Below are 17,679 nucleotides of genomic sequence, written 5' to 3' on the forward strand. Positions count from 1 at the left end.
GCCATGTAGGTGTTGTGTACTTACCGAGAGTCAATTACTAGGCCTAACCGGGATGCAAGGCAGTCGTAGGTCAGAACCAGTCAGGAATCCATTGTGTAATCACGGACCCGGAGGCTTCGCAGGGTCCGAACTTGCATGCATTATGTCAAATTCCGCTCGTCACCAATGGGAGTCCTGTCTTCGAATCCTCCGCTCCTGGCTTACTTTCTCGACCATTGCTTATGTAAGCTTGGATACTTGCTATCCGCTGGCTCCTTGAGTGCATTGGGTTGAGGTAGACCTCCCGTGTAAGATTGTCAACATTTGCCGGCTTGCAAGCCGGCACATGATGACTATTGTATAATGTCAAGAGAAATAGGATTTGTTTTCATTATTCCAGTTTGGACTGTCGGGGAGGAGATGGTGATGGATATAAAATGAGACAAGAAGTCCGCTCATCTTGCGCCTTTTCATCCATCAACCACTACCTAAAGGGATTCAGAACTTTCCTCCTACAATCAGTCATTTATTACCCGATACACCTCAACAAAGATAGCGAACATGAAGAAAATCAAAGTCTTGGGAGTCCATGGGCCTAACGCTGGCAAGGTCATTCTCCTTTGCGAGGAGCTCGGACTCCCATACGAGACGGAAATCATCCCCCTCAACGACGTCAAGAACCCCAAGTACGTTGCCATTAACCCGAATGGCCGGCTGCCGTCCATCCAGGATCCCAACACAGACCTCACACTGTGGGAGTCGGGCGCAATCATCGAGTACTTGACGGACAAGTACGACAAAGCTCACAAGCTCAGCTTCGAGCCGGGCACAGCTGCGGCCTACTACGCTCGTCAGTGGCTTTTCTATCAGACAACTGGCCAGGGACCGTACTACGGGCAGGCGATGTGGTTTCTCATCTATCAGCCACTTCCCGAGGCGCGCGAGCGCTATGTCAAGGAGGTCAATCGCGTGACCTCTGTTCTGGAGGGACACCTGGCAAAGCAGACCCCGGACGCGGACGGGAATTATTGGTTCTTGGACGGGCGGATCTCGTACGTGGATATCGCCTTTTTCACATGGCAGCACACAGCCTCGCCGCGAATTCCGGATGCCGAGTTCAATCAGGATGACTATCCGCACGTCAAGAAGTGGTACGACAACATGCTTGCGCGCCCGAGTGTGCAGAAGGTTCTGAAGCTTCAAGAGACCAATCAGGTTGCAGTGAGTCATTGTTAGAAGCGGAATTGTTTGTCTTGCAAGGGCTAGTCACTGCTGCGAGGGTATATAGAGATGAATAGGGGCTGTTGTTCGCATCGGGGATAATTGAAATCATCTACATAAACTTCGTTTGCCTTCCCCTTATCTTTCGCGTTCAGCATGAGTGTATTTTGAGGATTGATAGTGTGAAGTTGGTCACTTCTATATCTATAGAGTTGTAAAGTATTGTCGTGAATGAGTGAGTCCTGTATCGTATATGTCGCCCTTATTATTTCACCTTGCTCTGATCCTTTGCGGGCACAGACCGATAGCCAGTACTGTTTCCTGGTTCGTGATAATTATTTGGGTCGCGAGAAGCAAGTTTAGCCATCCCGAGCATCCCGCTGGACCGGCACTGGGTTTACAGCATCCACACTACCTTAATATCGAGTCAAAATCCCAATGTGGTCTTGTTTGCAAACAATCACGCTGGAATGATTATGCAAAGGATGCTGTATACTCCGGACGGAAAAGACGAACAGCCTTGTTTGCCTCGTCGTGCAAGCTGGTGCAAGCATTATGCATTCGTCTGAGTTCTTCGGATTGTGCGTATGTTCCTGGATTCTTGGCGAGTGTATCTAGCAGATCTAGAAAAGGCTCAAGGAGATGGAGGTCTGAGAGTGCGCTCGGCGATGTCGGGTTGTGCGCCAGATTGTAGAGCATACTGCTGGCTGCAGCGAAGAAAGAGTGTAGAAGCATCCTATAATAGGTCAGAGAAACAATGCATAACGGATGTGGATACCAAGAGGTCATTTACCAGATGCAGGAGCAGTCTCCGTGAGGGATGGCTTCAATGAGACGGATCGCTTGGCGTGACTCAGCGAGGCACAGACTGCTCGGGAGTAATGATGTTCCAGACCAACTGATTTCTTGATCGGGGGGAGATCTCGTCGTCGGGGATAAGTGGCGGTCAATCATTGTCAGACAATGTATATATGTGAGTCGCAAAACCACCTTATGGATCATCTCCCCTGCGATTTGGGTTTCTGACGAGATCAGGGAGTTCTCAAGGGGTTCCAGCTGCGCACTGGACTTCCAATAGGACAACACAGAACTTAAATCTTGTGCTGCAATTGCCCTTTGTGCCTCCGATTCTCGTCCGGCTCGGATTGAGTACAGTTGTTTATACACCTGACCCTGAATAATCGCAAGTCCTATGCGGTGGTTGAAGAGCTCCACGTTACATGTCTCAAGCTTGATATTTGAGGGCAGTCGGACATCCATGTCATCATCATCTTGGCTGAAGGGTCGACAGGTCCGTAGACTGATGTCTTTGTCAAGAACGTATACTTTCCAAAACACTCGTCTCCGTATTTCGGCTTGTTTTTCCGTGAGGGTTGGGTCGGAAGCCTCTCTGTGCAGATTCATAGCCTGTGCCAGTCGAAGGGCGGCGGCCACGAGCATCGACGCCAGCTCCGGATTCGGGGTCCCCTGGAGAATACAAGCCATACCCACTAGAGCTTGGACAGCAGAGATACTAGCGACGTTCAATTCGGAGACGACGCCTAGGGCATTTTTCGTGTAAACATCAGCTAGATTGTTCTCATGCGTTGGGTCTAGTGTGCGCAGGCCACGGAGGCGATGAGCTATCGACAACACTACATTGAGACACGCCCACCAACTGGCATCTTCGGGGTTAGAGGTCGAGTACTTGAGGTGGAACTCTCTCAAGAAGTCCTCTTCGTTGAAAAGCGGAAGAAACCTGTTATAGTTGTTGAAGGTCTCCTTGACCAGCTCCAAGGCGACTGCCTTTATGGGAAGCTGCCCGCGCCCTTGTAGGGAGACTGGTCGCGACCCTGAGGAAAGATAAGGCCATGGGCTGCCAGCTATAGGGTCAATTACAAAACCACGGACCGCTGAAAAATCGAGTTGGTCGTGGTCGTGTGCGCGCAATGCAACGTCGAGATCGACTCCTGGACTACCCGTATGTTCTGGTGACTGAACATGTGACTCATCCATCGGGGTCCATGAATTACTTTCTTTCGTGAGTGTGATCAGTGCCGCTATTTTGGGTGATACTGCGGGATTCGTTGTCTCTTCGCGCAAACTTTTGCCTGACACAGTAGACTTTTCTCCTTGAAAATTCATGTTCTCTAGCGCTGAGAGCCTTTCTTCAAGCTGTGCGATGTATTTGAAGCTGGGCAACGTTTAATAGATACAACCTCCATGGAGTAGAGTAACAGACTAACCCAGCTGGTCTGCGAGGCTTCCTCTTCATTGCAATCTGCGTAAAGTGGCACCTTGTGTGGTATTTGGTGCACTGAGCGCACCCTTGAGTGGTAGGTTCACAACGGATCTTCTTCTTGCGGCACATGTCACAAGCCTTATATTGTAATGTTAAGAGAGAGGATATGCTGTTGATTCCTCGGGTAAACTCACGCGAACAGTGGCTCGCTGGCCCCCTCGCCCATGAGTTGGCTGGACCTGAGAACCCATTTGTGAATCCATGACCTGGTGTGCAATTGCCGTTTTCAATAGAGAGGCTGCGAGAAGAATTCTCGAAAGGCTTAGGTCTTAGCGACTTACTTCTCAAAGGCAACTTCGAGAAACCCGGTGGAGCAGAACGTCCTAAGGTAAGAGGGAAAAATGTCATCACGTTCGATGTCATGACCAAACACCAGATTGATTATAAATCAAACTTTTTGAGAATTCTTAGGCTTGGGCACAGCAAGATGAGCCGCTTATTAAGCCTGTACAACGGATTACTGGGCATTTATGCAGAGTTATCAGCCTAACGCGAACACCCCAAATATAATGAGGTACAGACTGCCAATCACGTCCACACCTCACATTGGTCGAACCATCCAAGTTGGGAACTGGGCTGCTAATCACATTCGAGCGATGGATGTTTCGGATGCTTCTATGAATTGCGGGACAGCCGCTTAACGCCAATGGCCTCATGTCGCCTGGGACTAACTTCATGGCACACGCACATTCTTGTTGATCAGTCTGCTTCGATACCACCCGATGTGCCGTCGGCCCAATATCGTTTGAGGGAGATCAGAAAGGCACCCAAGCATTTGGTGACAGCGCTCAACAGCTCCTTGAACCCTCCGAGACGCTAATTTAAAATTGAAGAACTGTCGGCCACACAAAACGACTATGATGAAAAGCTTCTCTGTGATAGTTCCGGGGTGGGAATATGCTTTTACGAATTGGCGCTCTACAAACATTGAAGGAGAAGTCTCTGAGCTTTCCGCCCTTTTGGGCTGAACCTGATGATCAAATAGCAACCGTGGGTCTTCGACTCGATGTGCGACCCAGGTAGAGGCATATAGTAACTCTTGTCGATTTCTTATCTAAGCTTAAAAGCTAGGTTGTTCAAGCTTGTTCTATAAACCTCGCATGCATCTAGATTAGTAGTGGGCACTTGTCGGCTCGTGTGATTGCTTCAAGCTTTCCGCCCAAGTTTCTCGCCAAAGTTTCTGCTGACCAAAGTAAAAGGCGACTAGTGCGTCGTCATAAAAATTAATAAGTTCGCTTCGCCTCTCGTCGTTCCTATGCTCATGATGGAGGATCTCTTCGATAGCTAAACGTGTAAAACAGGGTCAGGCCTTCCAAGGGCAGAAACGAAAGGAGGCAACGGAAGCACTGGGGCGACTGATCCAGGCTATAAGCCCAGTTTGAGCACGGGAGTTCCGCACAATGGAGCAGAGACGGACCATACAGGCCTGCTTTCCGATTGGATGATTCCTGGTATAACACATGAACCTCGGAATGATGAGAATAGCCACCTTTCCTTTCGCCAAGCCCATTTGTGGGTTCTTTGGACGAATTTATGGATTCTTGCACTGAGTTTCTTACTTTGCCCGAACCATCTACAGATTGGATAGACAACTTGGATGGCTTTGCACCAACACCCAGTCTTTCTTGCGAGCCTTCTGATCCCGACCCAGAAGTGCTTAACAAAAGATTGACATCACTTACAGGAGAAGCAGCATAGTCGTGGAACATCCAATTCGTTCTTCATACGGACAGGCCTGCCGGTGGCGGCATCAGCGGGACAAATGAGCATAAGGTAGATAATGTCCAATCGCAAACAGACAACGAGGAGGATGATATCATTGTGGGACACTCTCTTGAGCCAGTCTTCTTTCCTGGGAAATCTCAAACCCCGCACTCGCTGCCCGCGGTGCCCGAGGGCGTGGATGTCACTATGCAGCAGCGAAAGATGCCATCAGCACTTGTTCTGAAAGAAAAACAGACGTTCACTGTTGATTGGATTAATTCATCATTCAGGATATTCCCACGCAGTTTTCAGGTACATTTGTCATCGAGCCACTGTAGCAAAAACATATTTCTTCCCCCCCAGGCTAAGTATGCATAGTTCGTGGATATGTATAACGGCCTCTAGTTGTGTATTCACTTGGCAACGCCGTTAGAATATTCTCTGGCTTCTTATCAAGGTACCCTGACGAACATACTTACTTTTGAGTGGGACACAGCCCCCCGCCCTAGCAGGAGCCGATTGTCGAGTCCGATGCATTTGCTAATACCAGATGACGCGGTGGTTAACCGGGTTCAACTCTCAAACCGTGGTATTTTAGTTCTAAATCCGTTCAAGTTATGTTACGTATAATACTATGCATGACCTCGTTTCCACTTCCAAGTACATCGCGCTATTGTATACGTAGGGCACTCGGGCGGCCAGGTGGATATACTCCTAGACAAGATGCATTAGCATGCGGCGCAGAGGCTCTTCATAGCGTTACATCGCTCCTGACGGATATGCACCAAGGACCGTGCCGACGATGATTTTGCCATCGTTCATCCGCAGAAAGCCGATGAATGCAATCAGCCTCGGCAACCCTAATTGGAGACGACTATGCATAATGGATATCAGAGCCTAGTGCTACATAGGGAAAGAGAGAGGACTATAATGACTTTGAATTCAATTAGCCTAAATGATTTGAGGAAAGCGTGGGCTTCTCTCCACTGAGAGGGTTTTTTGAGTGCATGAATCCGAGACGTACGCCGCAATACGATCCTGCGCCAAGGGCCGCGCCCACGATGGCTCAACGTTTGTCTTTCTCTGCCAAGAGACGATGAACGCAATCAGCCTTAGTAACCCGGGCAAAGGAACCCATTGCAACATCGTGCTTATGGTATTGTAACATTGTTTACAGTATTGCAACATTGTGCTTATGGTATTGCAACATCATGCCTCATCCTACGCGTTCAAAGAAGGCTGGTACACACATCTACTCTCGCTTTCAACCCCTAAAGCCTCGGAAACAATGAATTACACGAGGATCTAACAAAGTAGAGTAGTGGGAGACTAGACTGAATGGGAAGACGAGACGCGGTGACGAGATGTCAAGAACTCTGTGATAAAAGTCTTCCTGAAATGTATAAAAGGCTCGATCCTATCTCTCTCTGGAAGCTTTTGAACCCATTCCCATTCACCTCAATATCTTTAGCCTCCCAGCAAAGAAACCAGTCTTCCATCAAGCAACCTGCACAGTTTCACTCTGGAGATCGTTTCTCCGTCTATACCAAGCAAAATGAAGTTCTTCGCCGCCATCAGCCTCGTCTCGGGCCTCTTCGCTACCGCCGCCTCGGCCATTGACCTGCACCTCGAGTTTGCGGGCGGTTGCAGCACCAGCGGCGGCGGGTACATCTGCCGAGGCTGGAACCCCAACACTTGCTGCAGCGTCAATGCGGGTACCTATTTCGCCAGCGGCTCGTTCCGGGCCATCCCGCGCAACTGGAACATCCAGGCGCGTGGCCACGCCGGTCCTAATTGCGGCTCCATCCGCGAGCAGCAGGACAGCGCCGGCCGCGACTATGTCTGCCTAGGAAATGGGCCCTTTGGCGGGCTGGGCTACGGTTTCAATAACAGAAAGATGATCCGCGGTGCGACCCTAGACGCTCGCAATGGCGAGGAGACTGAGGGTTGCGCCCAGCCCAACGTCCTGTACCTCGCCGACGGCACCCAGTACAACTACACCGCCATTGTCGAGACTGGCCAGGCCACCGAGGAGCTTGTTTCGCTTGTCGAGGCCGGCGCATCGGCCGACGACATCCCTAGCTTTGAAACCTTTAAGCTCGACGAAAAGCTCGTCCTGTAAACGACAGGCGTCACTTAAGGACGCGGCCCGCCATCATTCCGTATTCAAGCCTTATGGAGAGTGATCGAGCTGTTGTTCAGGTTGTGATGCGGCCTAGTGCTTAGGATTCAGCCGCTTCATACATCTCTTGTCCTGTAATCTGACCATTTCTGTTACGGGGTAGCACTTCTCTCCTTCTTCATGTGCTCAGCTCGTCCGAGCATATCGATACACTCTTTTTGAAAATTGCGGTAGATTTACCTTCGGTACCTAAGTGATTTAGTCAAAGACAAAACCTTCATTACTGCGAGCCATGTACTCATCGGCCATTGCGCCCTATGATTACTTTCTCCGGTCTCGTTGTCGGGCCAAGTGTAACTGCCGTATCTATAAGACGTCCCATGTGCTTATCCCATTAAGTGCTACTAAACTATATCATAAGTCAACCTCACTCGCTGTCATACCCAGGCTATGTGATGGTAAGAGCCTACTAGGAAGAGCAAAATGAAACAGGGATAACATCCGTGGCTCAGTACTCCGTAAATTCAGAATAATTAGAGGGACGTGGTTTCATAAGGGGCTTAACGAATGAGAGTTTCTAGTTACTTAACCGCTTGTTCCCTATTGGTTTATCAAGAGAGTATCAGCGCTTACAACCCGCATTGGGCGGAATAGCTTTTCTTGGCGCAAGTTCTCATTTGCTGAGAATACGAGAACCTGACACATACGTACATCTAGCCAAACCAGGGAGCAGGACACATGCTGCTGCGGATAGAATCAGGATTTCAACATCCTATAACCCGCGAAGATGGGCGGCCCAACCAGCCCACCCACTCGCCTTAGTCTCGCAACCTAAGGGCCCCGGGTGATCTGACTGTGCCCAAACGATAGAGAGGCGGCTACTCGGGTCCGTCCACTCCTTAGCGAGGTAATCTCGCGGCTTATGCCCTCTACTTAACTGATTCGAACGTTATAGTTCTTTTATTCGGGACCCGAACATTATGCTTGGCCTATAGATTCGGATCCGAAGAGAGAGGCCCGCGTGTCCTCTACTTGGCAACGCTTACAAAGAAGACGACTGTCTATAAGGCATATTGAACGGACGATACTACAGATTACGTATTAAAAAGCTTATAGCTGACTCTGGAAAGCCTATGACAATGGTGATAATAGAGATCGTAGGTTTAAGGCCAGGCGAAGTTGATGCTGACGCAATCCTATTCCAAAGGACTTGGGCTTTAATTATGCCATTGGCTAAACTATGACTGCAATTTTGCTATTTCCCGTTATAGTCCTATTCCCATATAGGCCAGCGACCTTGAGCGGAGGTTGATGAGCAGACAAGGGCATACTACGTGATTCCGACCCAAGAGCGCGTTTCGGAATTCAATTCCTCTATTCTAAGGAAACATTGGGGCCCAAGAGGGGCATTCATAAGAGCGTCGATGGACGAGGACCAAAAAGTTGCTCTATGCTCCTCCCGATATTGGAGCCTCTACATGAGGAATGAATTTGCCGATAGTTCAAAAACCCTCTTCGTTCTCCTTGCCACGCATTCCTATAGGAGATCTCGCGCTGTAGAATTATATAGATGATGTACTGGGCTGTCTCATTTGAAGAGAGGAGCGATATAGCATAGGTGGGATATGCCACCAGAAGATACTAGCGGCTTCTTTGATCTGGACCTTTTTGCAAGGGCTCTTAAAGCATAGCATTTTAACCCCGCTGTCGTTCCCTTATAAGAACACGGTGAGCTTCTCGCCCGTAATCTATTCAGGCTCCATTCGATTGGAGATTCTTAATCCAATACTATGTTATCGCACAGCATCTTACCTACAGGTCATGAATCATCCATAATCCAAAGGAGGTCGGTCGGTTAGCACGAGAACATCAGACGTAGACCACCCCTCAATATTGCTACCGGAAATGGCCGACCTTTTGCCTAATAATCCATCATACGAGGTAAGACCCATTTTTATCTAGACACACTATTCACTATTTGCCGGCTCCTCCTTATAGGCCTTTCCTTGATATAGCTTCAAACGCAAAGCGCCTGCCAGTATAGTTCAAAAGAACAAGATAACTCGGTAGACAAGATAAGTAAGTATTTAAACTAGTATCCTCAACTTTAGGCCCATGATCTAGGAACTTATAGATGAAGCGCTTGTTATATCGAGGGAAACGCTACTAAGGTCTTATTATTCAAAAGAGCGATAGTAAATAAGTATAAACGTAGTATTTTTTTTATTCAATCACATTTACAACTAAACAATTACCTCTGGTATACTTAAATTGAAACGTATTAATTAAAAAGCTTTAAAGTAGATATTTTATTTTGATTCAAAAGTTCTTTGTTCTCATTTTTAAACTTTAGCATCCATAGTTACAAACTCCTTGAACTTCCTTTCTTACATAGCAATAAGCTAGCAGGCTATCATTGAAACACTGTCATGCCTTTATCAATACCCGCTCTTAGTACACTACTACTAACTGAGGCGTTTAATCTTGTCCTCAAGCTGACTGGAATAAAGACCCAACAGTAGCTGTCTCTATCTCGGGAAACCTCTGGTTGAGTGGGTTATCAGGCTTGAGATTGCACTTGCCCGATTCCCATATAATGCCAAGGAAAGCCAGAAGCCCTTGTAGTTGGTCTTTAGGGAAATGAGGGTAGTAAGCCTTGTGTGCCGGAAGTTCACAGACTTCCCCGGCTTGCAAATTCCCCATCGAGTCGTGCGTAACGCTGAACTTGGCTCCCTTGGTCTTTTCTGCCAAAGCCACGACCTCGGTCAGAGTCAACCTATCCCCAATGACATACATCTCCTTTTCCCAGTGATCCAGACCCAGAGCTTTGACGACAAACTTTGCAATGTCGAAGCTGTACGCCAAAACAACAGGAACTGACCCAGAGCCTGGAACGGTAGCCTTGTTGTGCATCATGTCGACCAAAACCACTAGAGGCGTCATATGCGACTTTCCGCGAGGCATAACGAAGTAGTCGGAGAGAAATCCATTGAGGAAGCAGGTCCATTCGAGCGAGGAACCCTCGAGAGCTTGCATGGTAAGTACTTTGCCTTCTGCAGCTAGGAATACCTTCGACTCCCTGAACAGAACAAGTCAGCGAGGTTTCATCTTGGGTCAAGTATCCGTACTCTGGAGTATAAGTAATCCCCCACACATTTGCGATATATCGCCTCGTCACGACCGACTTGCTTGCGGCTTGAATGAGATTAAGCTCAGACTCTATGCCAAGAGACGAAGTGAGCGTTGAGATAACGGTGCTAATTGAAAAAGTCTCCAGTATACTACGGAGCTAGTTAATATCCGAGTAGTCGACGGAGATGATACGGGCTCCAATTTCAGCTTCTTTCTCGGGGTTGGCCTGCGGTAGATAGCATAAATATCCTCGAGATACAGATACAGATGCAGGGGACGGAAAGATTACTCACTGTTCTGGCGAGAATCACTACGTTGTGAATTCCGTCACGGACAATGGTCTCCACGATAGTGCGGCCCATAGCGCCTGTCCCTCCGGAACCAGGCAGTCTGTTCATGGTCCCCGAAGTTGCTGACGGTACGACGCTCATGGTCGGCACCCAGTTTCCATACCCAGAGCAAGGCCGCGAAGGTTGGCAAACGTTTGCTGCCAAACCAGAGTCATTAGCTGCACTGCTCCACAATGACTACGATCAATGGCACAACACGGCAAGACAGATCCTCGATCAGCTATGCAGCGTTCCAAATCGACTTCTGAGTTGGTCGTTTGACGAAATACCAAACTTGCCTACTTGGTCGTCATTGTCCGGAAATGTCATCATCATCGGGGATGCCGCTCACGCTTTGCCAGCATCCTCCGGGCAAGGTGTCAATCAGGCCTTGGAAGATGCTTATTCTCTGTCGAGGCTTATCGCTCTAGATTGGACAAGGGAAAATTGGCCACTCAGCCTTGAGACATGGCAATCTTGGCGACAGACAAAAATTGACCGCGTACTTCTAGACAGATATCGACCGCGTCAGCTGATATGGGTTCGACACTGCTAGGTCCGACGCGGTGGCTATTTGACTTGGACATAGAGAGCTTAGACGCAAGATTGGCAGCAATCTAGGATTAAGATCTTTTTTGTCGATTCAAGAAATCGATTCTACGGGAAGATTTCCAGGCACCTTTCGAAGAACAAGGCTTCATGTGTCAAAGTTGCTCCCGTTATTATCCTAGAACTTAACCATCTGGACTCAAAGATTATAGACTTGAAGCAAGAATGCAGTAGGGGCTTCGATCTTTCCATCTTCCAGCCCCCGAGGCATATCTCTGTAGCGACGTGCGTACGATGCAGAATCTTGCTTACTCTGTCTAAGGTCTTTGTGGGATACGCGTGCAGGGTTAGAAAGGGTTATGACTTTAAGCAGTCCCGTATCTCCTTGGCCACGAGACAGCTAACTTGCAACTTGATGCGGTCCAGTACGACTGTACAATCCTCGATTACCTACGGAGGTACCCTTACATAACATAAAGCACGAAGTAAGATTGCGAAAACTTCATTGCATAGACATCATAAGTTCTTGGAATAACTACCGTCATAGTAATAGAATACTAAGTCTTTCAGAGCATGTCCACTCAGTCCCGCCTCCGTGTTACCGAGTTAACCTTAGTGAACATACTGAATCTATCCATGCCGTGTTTAGTCTTTTTCACCTTCCTCTTTTCTATCCTTTCTCGTTTATCTGATTGGCCAACCCCTATGTTGCTGACAGCGGCACAGCGAAACGTAGGTACTTGGCAAATGTGACCATGCCGACCAACATGCATGAACAATCTTATGAAAGAGGGGTAGGCCGTCGAACAGTCGAGAGTCATAAAAGACTCCTTACCGCGCCTGGTAAGTAGACCGATACAGCATCCTTTTCCTCGGAAATTCGTCCTCTCTAACGAGAAAAGCACAACGCTTTGACCTTAGCCTGTATCTGGACATCGGCAAACGGCCCAGCATGTCATCAGCACCTGTAGCGCCCACCGCAATGAGCTCGCAGTTTCCCAATGAGTCGCCAATCATTGTTGATGAACAGGTAAGCATCAAGGAACCGGTCATGTGGACTTTGGAGTTGATGAGCTATGATCTCTCCAGCTTGATGAAGACGCAAAATCAGATGTCACCAGCGTTAGTCTCAGCTTTTTGCGTCTCGTGGATGTCTTTCTAAAGATACATTGATGTTTGTAGACCATAGCATCCTCAACGACTAGCCTTGCAGACTCAATGTTCAATTTTCGTGTGGAGAATGGGCGCACATATCATCGATATAAAGATGGAAGTAAGTTCCTTCTGATATTCTGTTCACGCCGCAAATTACCTTGTCTACTGATATGAAGCATCTCTGATCTGTAAAGAATACTCCTATCCCAATGATGAGAGGGAAAGTGACAGACTGGGTAGGTCAGCTTTATGAGCTCCAGCTTCCTGGAGCCCAATGTCGCTCACGAATCCTGCAGACCTTCAACATCAGCAATTCCTCCATTCTGTCGATGGAAAACTTGGCCTCTCACCGCCGAACCAAGATGACTACCCCGCCAAGCGTGTTCTCGATATTGGTACTGGAACCGGGATTTGGGCAATTGAGTTCGGTGAGCTCAAGCCCGAAGCAGAGGTAGTGTACATCACTTCAAGTCAATGAATCCATCCACTGATGATGATACTAGGTCATTGGCATTGACTTGTCTCTCCCTTTGGCCGAGTAAAACTCTCCATTCAAACACTATGACCTATGATTCCATAAACTAGTCGAGAGTGCCGCCTAACGTAACATTTGAGGTGGATGACATCGAAGAACCGTGGACGTTCTCCTTGCCATTTGACTACATTCACAGTCGAATGATGACGTCTAGCAAATCTGATTGGAGACGACTCATTCAAAATGCTTTCGAGTTCGTATCTTAGTTTACCTGTTCGCCTCAGAACCCCTTTTACAGACTCTGACCAAAACCAAAGTAATCTCACGCCCGGTGGTTACCTCGAGCTCCAGGAGATGGATCTCATGCCTCAATCCGATGACGGTAGTCTGAAACCCGACGCTGCGGTTGTGCGGTGTTTTGCCCTCCTTGGTAAGGCGGCTACGGTACTTAACCGATCCTTTCAAGACATCCCGGATCTCGTCAACGTGATGCAAAAAATAGGTTTCGTCGACGTCTCAATCAAGAAGGTGATGTGGCCAGTAAATACGTGGCCCAAAGGGCAACACTATAAACTACTAGGGCAATGTGCCCACGAAAATTGTATGTCCGAGATTGAGGATTGGACTATGGCACCTTTGACACACGGCCTTGGCTGGGGTAAACAAGAAGTGGAGGTCTTTTTGATTGAGCTGCGAAAAGAATCTAAGGACCGACGCATTCATGCATACTGGCCTTGGCAAGTCACCTACATTACCTTACCCAATAAGGTAGGAACATATCACACTGCTGACTGGATCACCGTATAGTTATGCACTATATGGAAGAAAACCTAAAGCCAGGTGATAGATCATGCTTACGTAGCTTGCGCGAAGTCTCGATGAAACGAACTGGACCAGGCCACCTGCTTCTTAGGGTTAGTATTTCACCTGGCATGTTAATCTATCGTAAGATGGCCACATTCTTGTTCACTTTATGGGATATAGGAGTCTTTTGAAAATTAAACGAATAAATATCAACCTGCTTGCCTATGCCCCAGTCTGAGAAGTAGGACTCCCAGACCTATCGGTCGTCACAGATTGTGTACTGCCTTTGGAGGAACTTCCTCTATTCCACATTTCGAATTCCCTCGCTATGTCGTCCAGCCCTGTATCAACTGGAGACAGTGACAATTCCGTTGATGGGTCATCTGAGATCTTGCTGAACTTATCTCTTCTATAAGTCGGTTGGTATTCCTCGGAGGGTGTTGCATCCGTTGTTTTCTTTGGCTTTCTGCTAACCAAAAATCGTAGTAGTGGCCGAAGTGCAGGAAGGCTTGCACACAGAATAGCACACGAGACTTCAACTAAAGACCAATTGATGACGTCCACATTGTCCCAGGTAACATCAGATGTGAACGAAAGATGAACCAGAAATTTCAATCTGACCATACTAGTGACACATCCACTGAAGTACCGTCGAAATGGTCAGCGAGTTCTTTCCGTAAAGGAGCTGGCTACTTACAATGACCCTAGCCCAAATATGAGACTGAGCCAGAGTTTCTTCTTGGTACTGAGCTGAAGTCGAAGAAGCTCTGGAATGGGAAGAATAAGGATAGCAATGTCCTCAATGACGCTGAATACTGCACCAGAGTAGCCAATTGCTACAATATTCATGCATTTTCTAGATGGATCGTCGAGATTCCAGGTTGAGGTGACTGGCGTGCATTCGAAAATGACAAGAAAGAGGAATATCGCCGCGTGCAGAATCAAGAACAGAATAAAGAGTTGGGTTGTAAGATAGAACCATCGAGAAGAGAAGAAGATGCGCGAGAAGAAAAGCAGAAGTGAAATCTTAGCCATAATCTGGGCCAAGATATAAAGTTGTTCGCCAATATAGAACATCTGAATGAGTCTTGTGCTTGCCCAAGGTTCGACATGCCAGTAGTGCAAGCCAAACCCTAGGCCGGTTCCCGCAATTTGGATGCCTGTTATTGCGGCGAGAAGGACCTGGTATTGGTTTGTTAGTATGCGATTCCCATACGTCGCTCAATCTTCATTCTTTATATTGCATACCGTTGCTGCAATGATCATCCAATCATCCCACCAAAGTCGGTGGTCAACCAGGTATCGTGAAATGCATCGAAGTCCGACAACAGTGAAGGCAATGATAGATAATGATATTGCCACTGCTCTTGCTTCTTCTCTTCTTGACGGCTTCGGGAAAGTCGCACAGAGGTCTGTCTCAACTTGAGCAGCACCTATTGAGACATAAATCATCATCGATTCCATTCAAGGGTGGCGTCGCGCATGTTCTTACGCTTTTGGTCCTCGAAAGAACATTTCAGACGAACACATGACGACAGGTCTGCCTGGAGTTCGATGTCTATACACAGACAATTGGCGATAGTAGAGACAGAGTCCAGCTTACAGCCCCCATGTTGGAGACCAGTAAGAAGGCAAGGAAGCTGCAAAGACGAATAGCATGTCAGTTTTGAAGTCCCGCAACTCTATCGTGCCCCGCCATTTGAGCTACAAATACGAATTGAGACCAAGTTATGTGTACTCACCGCGCATGATGGAATCTGTGATACAAGGCTGGTGAGGGTGGTTTCCGCACCCCGTACGGACGAGAAGTATGGCGATAGCAAGAGCACAAGAAGGTAATGCTTCATCTGCCTCATGTTCGCCGAACCATTCCACGTGGAATGGAGAACGTTGCCAAACGTGGACCTGAAAAGTAAACGCAGATGGAGGAGAAAGGGCACAACGTGCCCACTCCCCAAGTGAAGAGGGCTTTTTTCTGTACATAAACAGTGGATGAAAATTGGGAGGATGCACTAACAACGGGTTATGGCGTATGGCGTCCCTCTGAAACGCCGTGCCGGTTGCTAGTGTCCAAGCATCTCTGCACTATCGAGTACTAAACTTGCGCCGTAAGACACCAGCTCTTGATGCCACTGCCAATTCCGTGTGATCTACCACCTCAGGAGAGGAAAAGGGGTTAATCATGCCGTGTGCCAGAGGATATTGTCGCGTTAAACACGTTGCCGGTGCCAATGCAATCTACGGCAATTATGCCAAACGCGTCGCTTGCGCGCCTCTGTCGCCGTCTATATCCGGTTAGAGAGGACAGTCAAATTAGGCCGCCTTGGATATACCTACCTTCTGCAGGTAGAAGAGACCTGGGCTTTGAATAAAGGTCAGGGTCACATTGAGAGTCCAAATCAATATGGTGCCTTTGTCTGTTCAGCTTGGCTTAAGAATTTGGGCAAGGAGAAGTAATCATCGACACTATCCTAAATAGCCTACCAAGTTTACGTCGCAAATTCTGGGGGGCTTGCAGCGAAATAATCATACCCTCTTCTTTCGATCGTGACGCCCTTTTCATCATCTCATTCTTCTCATTTAGTTCTCCCTCTGTGATAGTTCCTAGCCCAGGACACCAAGTCTTGCTTTAGTCTCTAAGAAAAACAACCACAATGCTCCTCTTGATGGCACTTGGAAATATGTAAAGTAGCGCAGGGCTATATTCTAGCTGATTTCATGTGTCTCTATCACTAATTGGCTCGAGAGGAAGAGGCAGGCCCTACTAAGAAAAGGTTCGCATATGTGGACCGAGTGGTAAAGACTAAACTCTAGGTTTCCCTTGCTCTTCAACAGCGACTTTCATCGCTAACTCTTGAACATCGCCGCACAAGAAGGCAAATGCTTTCGAGTAGGTAATCAGTGATATTCAAAGAGTCGTAGGCCATTTACGTTCCCCGAAAAGCTGGAAGATCCTGACTGGTATCATCCCAGTACTTGCTTTCGTTCGTGAATGTGATGAATGTCCTCTCGAACTATCTTCATCACCTTTGTACAAAACAAGTGAAAGCTTCTTTTCGTAATTACCATGAATGATTGATGATTGTATCAGATTTAATTATCTAATAAAGTTATTCCCCGTCCCTGATTCCAAGTTTAAGCCGGTAAAGTGATAAACCCTTTAGACATAACATCTTGGATTCCTTTGAGCCAGACATTTGCCATTTTGACATATCCTCCGTCATTAGGATGCCTCGTGTCGGCAAGATCGTCGAGGGTCGGAGCGTCTGCGCTGCGCATATCAACCATCGCGAACTTGGCGCCGGATTGCTGAAACTGTGTTGCCAAGGCTGCGTACTGTTCGTTGATTTTGACGCGACATGCATCTTGTTCGGGAACTTTGTTGGCAAGAATTGATGTAAGAATCACAGTAGCTCCTGGACTCTGTTGATAGATTTTGTTGATCATGGCTGTGACATTCGCTCCTGCATCTGGTACCTCTCCACCTTTGTTGCAATTGTTGGTGCCAGCGTCAACTAACACGAGGTTTGGTTTGAGCATAGGTACAGCCTTGTCGGCAGAAGCGGCTATCTGGTCAATTTTGAAGCCACCCGTTGCCTCGACGGCATTGTCGGGGAAGTTTCCATTGGCTCTTGTGCCCACGTACGTAGCATTCATGCCTTTAGAGACAAGTAAGTCCTGCAGGTCTTTCCGATAGCTGTTTCCAGTTGAAGACCCGGTACCGAAGGTTACGGAGGCGCCCAGCGCCATTATACGTAGTGGTACGGTCGGCCCAGGCTCTTGTCGTGGAGTATTTGGAGCCGCCATCGCGCCCACGACGCATATTATAACAAGTAAAGGGCAGCGCATCTCGAATTAGTTGGGATATGTGGACACCGCGCTTAAGCAAATGAGATCGGGAGCTAAAGGCGACAATATTTGAGTTTAG

The 17,679-nt window shown here is 47.9% G+C and overlaps 8 protein-coding genes across 8 annotated transcripts; 3 read left to right on the forward strand and 5 right to left on the reverse strand.

Annotated features, from left to right (window-relative positions):
* Positions 1-540: 540 nt before the first annotated feature.
* On the forward strand, positions 541-1,215 carry CCOS01_10362 (uncharacterized protein; the record flags this gene model as incomplete). Its single annotated transcript, XM_060458518.1, has 1 exon — positions 541-1,215. The coding sequence occupies one exon, from the start codon at positions 541-543 to the stop codon at positions 1,213-1,215; it is 675 nt and encodes a 224-aa protein (XP_060310320.1).
* Positions 1,216-1,674: 459 nt separating this feature from the next.
* Positions 1,675-3,324, reverse strand: CCOS01_10363 (uncharacterized protein; the record flags this gene model as incomplete). The annotated part of the gene is made up of 3 exons (XM_060458519.1): positions 1,675-1,936; positions 1,994-2,042; positions 2,373-3,324. The coding sequence occupies 3 exons, from the start codon at positions 3,322-3,324 to the stop codon at positions 1,675-1,677; spliced, it is 1,263 nt and encodes a 420-aa protein (XP_060310321.1).
* A 3,416-nt stretch (positions 3,325-6,740) lies between these two features.
* CCOS01_10364 (uncharacterized protein) lies at positions 6,741-7,307 on the forward strand (the record flags this gene model as incomplete). The annotated part of the gene is made up of 1 exon (XM_060458520.1): positions 6,741-7,307. The coding sequence occupies one exon, from the start codon at positions 6,741-6,743 to the stop codon at positions 7,305-7,307; it is 567 nt and encodes a 188-aa protein (XP_060310322.1).
* A 2,490-nt stretch (positions 7,308-9,797) lies between these two features.
* CCOS01_10365 (uncharacterized protein) lies at positions 9,798-10,343 on the reverse strand (the record flags this gene model as incomplete). Its single annotated transcript, XM_060458521.1, has 1 exon — positions 9,798-10,343. The coding sequence occupies one exon, from the start codon at positions 10,341-10,343 to the stop codon at positions 9,798-9,800; it is 546 nt and encodes a 181-aa protein (XP_060310323.1).
* Positions 10,344-10,596: 253 nt separating this feature from the next.
* Positions 10,597-10,870, reverse strand: CCOS01_10366 (uncharacterized protein; the record flags this gene model as incomplete). The annotated part of the gene is made up of 2 exons (XM_060458522.1): positions 10,597-10,665; positions 10,733-10,870. The coding sequence occupies 2 exons, from the start codon at positions 10,868-10,870 to the stop codon at positions 10,597-10,599; spliced, it is 207 nt and encodes a 68-aa protein (XP_060310324.1).
* A 1,399-nt stretch (positions 10,871-12,269) lies between these two features.
* On the forward strand, positions 12,270-13,014 carry CCOS01_10367 (uncharacterized protein; the record flags this gene model as incomplete). The annotated part of the gene is made up of 6 exons (XM_060458523.1): positions 12,270-12,347; positions 12,407-12,439; positions 12,500-12,590; positions 12,667-12,708; positions 12,769-12,923; positions 12,976-13,014. The coding sequence occupies 6 exons, from the start codon at positions 12,270-12,272 to the stop codon at positions 13,012-13,014; spliced, it is 438 nt and encodes a 145-aa protein (XP_060310325.1).
* Positions 13,015-13,973: 959 nt separating this feature from the next.
* Positions 13,974-15,598, reverse strand: CCOS01_10368 (uncharacterized protein; the record flags this gene model as incomplete). The annotated part of the gene is made up of 5 exons (XM_060458524.1): positions 13,974-14,391; positions 14,449-14,933; positions 15,000-15,184; positions 15,244-15,391; positions 15,494-15,598. The coding sequence occupies 5 exons, from the start codon at positions 15,596-15,598 to the stop codon at positions 13,974-13,976; spliced, it is 1,341 nt and encodes a 446-aa protein (XP_060310326.1).
* A 1,288-nt stretch (positions 15,599-16,886) lies between these two features.
* CCOS01_10369 (GDSL-like Lipase/Acylhydrolase) lies at positions 16,887-17,501 on the reverse strand (the record flags this gene model as incomplete). Its single annotated transcript, XM_060458525.1, has 1 exon — positions 16,887-17,501. One exon carries the CDS (start codon positions 17,499-17,501, stop codon positions 16,887-16,889), a length of 615 nt encoding a protein of 204 aa, XP_060310327.1.
* Positions 17,502-17,679: the final 178 nt, after the last annotated feature.

The sequence above is a fragment of the Colletotrichum costaricense genome (assembly GCF_030867565.1).
Source record: "Colletotrichum costaricense strain IMI 309622 chromosome Unknown Scaffold_11.1, whole genome shotgun sequence".
Taxonomy (NCBI): Eukaryota; Fungi; Ascomycota; class Sordariomycetes; order Glomerellales; family Glomerellaceae; genus Colletotrichum; species Colletotrichum costaricense.